The sequence below is a fragment of the Odocoileus virginianus genome, chromosome 3 (genome assembly GCF_023699985.2).
Source record: "Odocoileus virginianus isolate 20LAN1187 ecotype Illinois chromosome 3, Ovbor_1.2, whole genome shotgun sequence".
NCBI classification, from domain to species: Eukaryota; Metazoa; Chordata; class Mammalia; order Artiodactyla; family Cervidae; genus Odocoileus; species Odocoileus virginianus.
In genome coordinates this window covers 40,280,577-40,288,691 of record NC_069676.1, presented here as the reverse complement: position 1 = coordinate 40,288,691, position 8,115 = coordinate 40,280,577, and the positions used below count along the sequence as shown (strand labels likewise).

General features: G+C 52.5%; 1 protein-coding gene and 1 non-coding gene across 2 annotated transcripts; both read right to left on the bottom strand.

Annotated features, from left to right (window-relative positions):
• Window positions 1–2,374: 2,374 nt before the first annotated feature.
• On the bottom strand, window positions 2,375–5,250 carry AZU1 (azurocidin 1). Its single transcript, XM_020890305.2, has 5 exons — window positions 5,123–5,250; window positions 4,679–4,835; window positions 4,169–4,310; window positions 3,196–3,429; window positions 2,375–2,639 (listed from the first exon to the last, which is right to left on the bottom strand). The coding sequence occupies exons 1-5, from the start codon at window positions 5,178–5,180 to the stop codon at window positions 2,490–2,492; spliced, it is 741 nt and encodes a 246-aa protein (XP_020745964.1). The 5' UTR covers window positions 5,181–5,250; the 3' UTR covers window positions 2,375–2,489.
• LOC139034524 (U6 spliceosomal RNA) lies at window positions 3,738–3,843 on the bottom strand. The gene has a single exon (XR_011487070.1). It is a non-coding gene; the product is annotated as a U6 spliceosomal RNA (small nuclear RNA).
• Window positions 5,251–8,115: the final 2,865 nt, after the last annotated feature.

The window sequence follows — 8,115 nt, the reverse complement described above, 5'->3', positions numbered from 1 at the left end:
AGCTGGGACCCTCTGCTCTGGGACCCCAACCCCCAGGGCCTCAGTTTCCCCATCTGAACAGTGAACAGGTGGGACCCCTGGACTGTTCTGGGCTCCTGAGACACACGTTTCTCTCTGGGCTTCACTTTCCCCTTCTGTAAAGAGGACCCACAGACACAGAGAGTGAGTTCCTGGTCGTCATGGGGTAGGGGAGAAGATGGGGGGTGATGCTGATGGGAGTGGGCTTCTATTGAGGTGATGGAATGTCCTGGAATTGGATAGCGAGGTTTGGATGGTGAGGGCTACACAGCCTAGTGAAATGCACTAGGTATATTTTGAATTGTACACTTTAAAAAGGTGAATGTTATGTCATGTGAATTTCATCACTAAATTATGAAAAACAAATAAACTCAATGAATATTCAGGGTTGATTTTCTTTAGGATTGACTGCTATGATCTCCTTGCAGTCTAAGGGACTCTCAAGAGTCTTCTCCAGCACCACAGTTTGAAAGCATCAATTCTTTGGCGCTCATCCTTCTTTATGGTCCAACTCGCATCCATACATGACTACTGGAAAAACCATAGCTTTCGCTATATGGGCTTTTGTCAGCAAAGTGATGTCTCTGCTTTTTAATACACTGTCTAGGCTTGTCATAGCTTTTCTTCCAAGGAACAAGCGTCTCTTAGTTTCATAGCTGCAGTCATCATCCACAATGATTTTGGAGCCCAAGGAAATAAAATCTGTCACTGCTTCCACTCTTTCCCCTACTATTTGCCATGAAGTGATGGGACCAGATATCATGATCTTAGTTTTTTTAATATTGATTCATTATTCCCCAGGTATTTTTATAACATTTTATGTTTTTTTTTTATTTTTGACTGTGCTGGGTCTTTGTCGCCGCAGGCAGGCTTTCTCTAGTTTGTGGCGAGTGGGGGCTACTCATTGCACTTCTCAGGCTTCTCATTGTGGTGGCTTTTCTTGTTGTGGAGCACAGGCTCTAGATGCTTGGGCTTCAGTATTTGCAGTACTGGGGCTTAGTTGACCCTCAGCATGTGGGATCTTCCCAGACCAGGGATCAAACCTGTGTCCCCTACTTTGGCAGGCAGATCCTTAACCACTGGACCATCAGGGAAGTTCCTAAGTATATTTTTAAAATGCTTGTATAATATGTAATTGGTACTAATATATAATGTAAGATTTAACTTTATATATATAATATACATATTTGACTGTGCCAGGTTTTAGTCGTAGCATGTGGGATCTAGTTTCCTGTCCAGGGATTGAACCCAGGCCCCCTACATTGTGATCATGTAGTCTTAGCTACTGGACCCCCAGGGAAGTCTGTGATTTACAATTTTATTTTAGTTTAATAAATTATATGTATTGTTTTACATATCATTTATATAGTTATATTTATTATGTTTTATATGTTCTTTATACAAGTATATTTATGTTTTATACATCATTATATAATTATATTTATTGTTTAATGTTTATTTTTAGTTCCTTTCATATTAGGCTCATTATCTTTCTGTGATTCAAGCAGCAGTCTAAAGCCAGTTTCTCATGTGTTTCTTGACTTCGCTGTACAATATACAGCCAGCCGTCAGTGGTCGCACGTTCCACACCCACGATTTAACCCACCGCAAATCAAAAATATTTGGAAAAAAATTTACCAACAAGTTCTAAAAAGTAAAACTTGAATTTGCTATTTGCACAGCATTGACATTGTATTATATCAAGTGCACAGAGGGTGTATGTAGGTCACTTGCAAATATGACACCACTTGATATAAGGGGCTTGAGCATCCAGGGATTTGGGTATCCACGAGGGTCCTGGAGCCAAGCCCCTGCAGACACGAAGCAGTAGTAGCAGTGAAAATGTTAGTTGCTCAGCCCTGTTCCATCTGTGCAACCCCAAAGACTGTAGCCCACCAGGCTCCTCCTTCTACGGGATTCCCCAGGGAAGAATACTGGAGTGGGTTGCCATTCCGTTCTCCAGAGGATCTTCCCCACTCAGGGATCAAACCCACATCTCCTGCATTGCAGGCAGATTCTTCACCATCTGAGCCACCAGGAAAGCCCCAGGGGTGACTGTATTCCCCACCATCATGACAGACGTTTCATGGGGGCTGTGGTCTCACAGGTGTGGGTTCAGAGCCCAGCTCTGTGTGGCCTCAGGGGAGTCACCCAATTTCTCTGAGCCTTGGTGCTGCCTCTGTGGAGTGGAGGTCACGAGAGCCCCTGGTTCCCAGGACCGCGATCAGATTGCCTGAGTGGAGACCCCTGGGGTGGATGCCACTCTTGTGGGCAGAGGTCCTGGCACTGGGCCCCCAGCCCCCACCCGCCCCCCGAAGAGCACAGTCAGGCGCCGTGGGCAGAATGGGGACAGATCTTTATTAGAGTCACAACCGCGGGGGCCGGGGTGGGGCCTCGGGATGGACACGCAGTGCGTAGGTGGGGGCTGAGCTTTGGCTGAGCAGCGCCCCCAGCGGGCTGGGCGGGGTCCGTCAGGACGGCTGGTTTATAACCGAGTCAATCCAGTTCCTGAAGAGGGCCACACGCGCGAAGAAGTCGGTGCCCCTACCGCAGCGCCCCCGGGACCAAGAGGCCACGCCATGTGCCAGGCCGTTGCAGACAAGAGGGGTGCCGCCGTCCCCCTGCAGGGGCAGCAGGAGGGTCAGGGCGCCCTAAGCCCAGCCCTCCACCCTACTCCTGCCCAGAACACCACCCCTGCCACCCACAGAACCTGCTCATGCCCCTGGCCCTGTCTGTGTGCTGCTCCTCTTTCTGCGCTTTTCCCTACATTTGCTCGCAACTAGGGTCTCAGATGCCGCCCCCACTTCCTCAACTTCCTAAGGCCCCAGGCTGGGCCGGCCTGGTGCACACCACTGCCTTTTTTTTTTTGACACCCCTGTCTTAAGAGCTGATGCCCAAGCCCTTCAACCACAAGATATGGGAGCTCCTGGCTCCAGAAAGGCAGTCCCTCCTGTCCCCTCTTGTGTCGCCAGCCACCAGCATAGGGCTTGGTAGGCAGAGTTGAATAAATACTGTTTCTCAGGCTCCAGTATCTGAAACATCCAGTTCTAATTCAATACTTAGTCCCAGGGTGAGTTCTGAACTTGCTTTCTCTCCCCACAAGTGGAGCTCACTACCTCTCAAGACCCCTTCTCCCCCACCACGCGGAGCCCACACCAGATAACACCCAGTGGGTACCTGGCAGATGCCACCCCGGCGGGTGAGGACGCCAGTGCACACATTGTTGGGGCGACACTGGTTTGCAGGTGTCACGGTAACATTGAGGACCCTAGGAACTCGGGAGAGACGCCCCCTACGCCGTCGGGTGCCCCAGCCTGCAACCTGGCACCTGGTGCCGGCTTCCACCGTGGCGTTCTGCTCCGGCAGCGGTACCAGCGCCACGCTGCTGGTGAGGTTGGCCTGACGGTCCAGCTGGAGAGGGAAACTGGGTCAGGAGAGGTTGTAACTGGGGCCCAGCTGGGAGCCAGAGAGGCAGCAACATGAGTTCTGATCTGGAAAGCAGTTTGGGTTCAAACCCCAGTTTAGGCAACCTGCTGGGGGTCCTGGACAAGTGACTTTACCTTCTGGGCCTCTGGTTCCTCCAGAGGAGGAATCAATTGTCCTTACTTGCAAAGGTGGTTGAGAGACCCTGAAGGTGAAGAGCTCGCCCAGGAAATGCAGATAAAACAAAGCACCACCCTCCACTCTTGGTCAGATTGGCAGGAAAAAATTTTTTTTCCTTACATATGAAACGCTTCATGAATTTGCATGTCATCCTTGCTCAGGGCCATGCAAGTCTTCTCTGTACTGTTCCAATTTTAGTATATGTGCTGCCGAAGTGAGCACTGGCAGAAAAATTTTTAAAATCATAATATGCAGTGTCAGCAAAGATGTGGAGAAACAGGCAGTTTTAAATTCTGCTAGTGGAAGGGTAAGTTGGCTCAGTTGTTGTGGCTGCTCTGGGAAAACTTTCACAAAGAAATATGCACAAAAACTCATTGTGATTCTGTCATAACAAAAACATCTGGAAACAACTTCAGTGTCCAGGATCCAGAGGCTGGCTAAGTGGATTGTGCACTTGGCTGTACGATTTAAACACCAGGCTCCCTGCACATGGCTTGCTCCCCCTTAGCCCCTCAGGCTGACGCCAGCTCCCCACTCCTTTCCCCACCTGCAGCAGCAGCACGTCATTCAGGTTCTGCTGGGGGTCATAGCCATTCTCGCTGACGCTCCTGATGGAGAACGTCTGCCGGGACCGCTCCCGACGCCTCAGGTCATAGGCACCCAGCACCACGGTGGCAATCCCAGCGTTCCTAAGAGCGGGCGGGGACAGATACCAGGCTGGGCTTCCCCACAAGCCCCCAGCCTTCTACACTCACCAGCGGGCACTTACATGGGGGCAGGCTTGCAAATAAGGTAGGGAATTACCAGCCTGCTGGCTCACGGCCCGGGAGCCAGAGAAAGGACATCAGTGATGGTCAGGCCTCTGTTCATCCTCCTTCTGTAGCTGCATCTCGCTCTGTTTCCAGGGCCCCATTTCCCTCTCTAAGCCCCTCAACCCTTCCTAAGACCAGGCCCCCTTGCCAAGCCCCTTCCCTCCTCACCTGCTAGGCACCCCCCCGGCCCCCCGAGCTCTCTCCCGCTCCCAGCCCCCCTGCCCACTCCATGGCCCCCGTCTCACCGGCTCTGGAAGCAGCTGGCCGCTGTCAGGACAAAGTTGGGGTGGATCAGAGCGCCCCCACAGAAGTGCCTCCCTTGTTTCTGGATGGAAGCCAGGAATGGGAGCTCCTCCGGCCGGGCCTTCCTGCCGCCCACTATGTCCACCAGAGGGGCCGAGCCTGGGGGGAAAAGGAGGGTGTGTTGCAGCCCCCCAGTCTTAGCCCCATACCCAGAGAGACCCCAGCCTCCCGCACTCCTGTTCCCTAAAAGGACAGGTCCCCACCCTCCCGGGGCTGGTCGGGGCCGGCTTGCCTGTGTGGCCTGGGCCTGGTTGCTTCACTGTCCCTCCCTGAGCCTTGTGTCTGGGAAATTGGGGCCGACACCCGCCAGTCCCTCTCCCCCAGGCCTGTCCCCTGCAGTTGAACCCCTGCACAGATGCAGACACCTGGCCTGGGGCAGCACTCACCAGCCCTGGAGGTTGCTAGCAGGCTGGCCAGCACGGCCAGGAGTCTGAGTGCTGTCATGATGGGGCCGCTGAGGGTGGCTTGGGACAGGGCGCCTTTATACCCTGGGGCCTCAGCCGTTAGCACACACACCCCCAGGTCCAGCCCCTCCTGGCAGGAGCAGAGGAAGTTGCCCAAAACCTCTCCAGTTGGCCGCTCCTGGAACCTGCCTGGACTCCCCAAGTGCCAGCCTGCACCCTCTGTCTTCCCCTCTGGATACTGGGCCACCCCTTGGTGTGGGTCAGGCCATCACCCAGCCGCCACTTGTAGCTCTGCCCGACTTCCTAGCCTGAGTGCCGGGGCCCACCACTGCCCACCTGGCCTGGGATTGAGTTCTGCTGGCTTCGTGTGTGTGTGTGTGTGTGTGTGTCTTTACTGCTTTTTATTTTATTATTTATTTGGCTGTGTCGGATCTTAGTTGGGGCATGTGGGATCTTTCAATTGCAGCATGCGGGATCTAGTGCCCCTACCAGGGACTGAACCTGGGCCCCCTGCATTGGGAGCGTGAAGTCTTTGCCGCTGGACCACCAGGGAAATCCCAGCTTTTTTTTTTTTAAACAGCTTTATTGGGATATGATTCAAGTACCATACAATGCGCTGGATTAAAGCATGCAGTTTCATGGTTTTCAGTATCTTCACAGAGTTATGCAGCCATCACCCCAATTTTAGAACATTTCATCACCCCAAAAGTAAAAAGTAGCTATCAGAAGTCACACCCTGTCCCCCAACCCCTGATAACCATGAACCCACTCTCTGTGCCTATGGATTTGCCTGTTCTTGACGTTTCCCATCAGCGGAATCACACAAACTCTGTGGCCTTTTGTGGCCAGCTTTTCACCTACAGGATTTTTACCTGTAGGTATGTGGCTGGGTCCCCCACCTGCCCTTAGTCTGTGCATCTATATAGTGGGCAGGTGCATGGAGCCCCCAGAGCCTTGAGGTGCTGGAGACATTGCCTGCCCTTCTCCGGCCTCAAAGTAGGGTCTTCAGAAGTTTTAGGCATCCAGTACCTGAGCAAGAGATGAGGACAAGCATAGAGAAAGACAGGGTTGCGTATCCAGAATATATAAAGAGCTCTCACAGCTCAACAACAAAAACAAACCATCCACTTAAAAATGGGCAGAAGGTTTGAATAGACATTTCTCCCAAGAGACACAAACGGCCAACATGCCATGAAGATGTTTAAAATTATTAGTCATCAGGGAAATGCAAATGAAAACAACAGCGAGACACCACTTCACACCCACTAGGATGGCTAGGATGAAAAGGGCAGAACAAACACAGTGTTGGTGAGGAGGTGGGAAACTGGAACTCAGACACACTGGCTGAGATGCAAAACCCTGCAGCCGCTAGGAAAAGCCAGGCAGCTCCTCAAAGACTGAATTATCCTGTTACTCAGCACCTCCACTCCAAGGTGCAGGCCCAGTAAAACTGAAAACAGGGCCCATAAACCTGCACATGCATGTTCACAGTGTGAGTCACAGCTGCCAGGATCTGGAGGCAACCAAATGCCCTTCAGCAGACAAACGTGTCCCTCCACACATGAGAGCATCCCTCAACTGTGAAGAGGGGTGAAGCCCTGACACTTGCTACCACATGGAGAGACCCTGAGAACACGATGCTCGGTGAGAGAAGCAGACACAGAAAGACACACAGGGTGTGATTCCACTTATGGGAAACTTCCAGAACAGGGCGATCCACAGACACACAGGGTGGGTTCCTGGTTGTCAGGGACTGGGGGTTTAGGGGGTTAGGGGAATAATAGCTGAAGGAAACAAGGTTTCTTTGGGGGACATGGAATGTTCTAGAATTAAATGGTTGCACAACTCTAAATGCTCCAAAAGCCAGTGGATGGTATAACTTACGATGGCTGATCTTATGTCAAGTGAATTTCACATCAACTTAAAATTTTTACTTATTTTTGACACCTCAGCTTTTATTATTTACTTATGGCTCTGCTGGGTCTTTGCTGCCATGTGGGCTTTCTCTAGCTGCAGTGAGCAGGAACTGCTCTCTAGTTACATTGTGGGGGCTTCTCACTGCAGTTGCTTCTCTTGCGGAGCATGGCCTCTAGGGCATGTGGGCTTCACCTGTTTCCACACTCGGGCTCAGCAGTTGTGGCACATGGGCTTAGTTGCTCTGCAACATGTGGGGTCTTCCTGGACCAGAAATTGAACCCACATCCCCTGCATTGGCAGGCGAATTCTTAACAACTGGACCATCAGGGAAGTCTGATGCCTCAAGTATTTTTTAAAAGAGGATTTATTTCCAAGGTGACACTAAGAGGTTGGGCTGGTGGTGGACCCTACGTCTCAGGTCACCAGTTGGTGTCTGGGGCTGTGGGGGGCTCTTCCAGGGCAGTACTGGGGAAGGTGGAGGGAGCAGGTGTCAGGGTCCCCTGCTAGGCCTCAGGGTCCTCCGCCGAGCTGAAATGGTGGGGTCCTGGGGTTCAGACTGATCCCTGCTGTGTTTATGGCCCCACAGCTGAGCCGTGTCCCTAGCACAGCCCCCAGGACCGGACCCTACCCCAGTCCAGTGTCCACCCCCCCAAGACTGCTTCCCATCTCCACCCTCCTAGGATCCCACCCATGCTTCCCCCCACCCCCTACCCCGAGTCCCCAGCATGCCACCCACACCGTCCGTTCCTATGGACCCAGCTGCCGTCTCTCCCAGAGCACAGCCGGTTGAGCTGGGTGACGCTGGGGTCCAGAGATCCCTTCCTACATCCCTTCCTACTGGGTGATCTCAGGGGCCCCTTTCTGGGCCTCAGTTTCCCTGTCTGTGCAGCAGGACATTAACGCCCCCCCGCCCCCAACACATAGAGCTGTGTTGAGCATCCAGTGTATTAATGTGTTCAGGAGTCTCTGAGCAGCACCTGGTGTGTTCCACCCTCTTGCCTGCTCTAAACTCTGCCATGGCTCCCTAGTGCCCAGAATCAAGTCATCACCCTCCCACC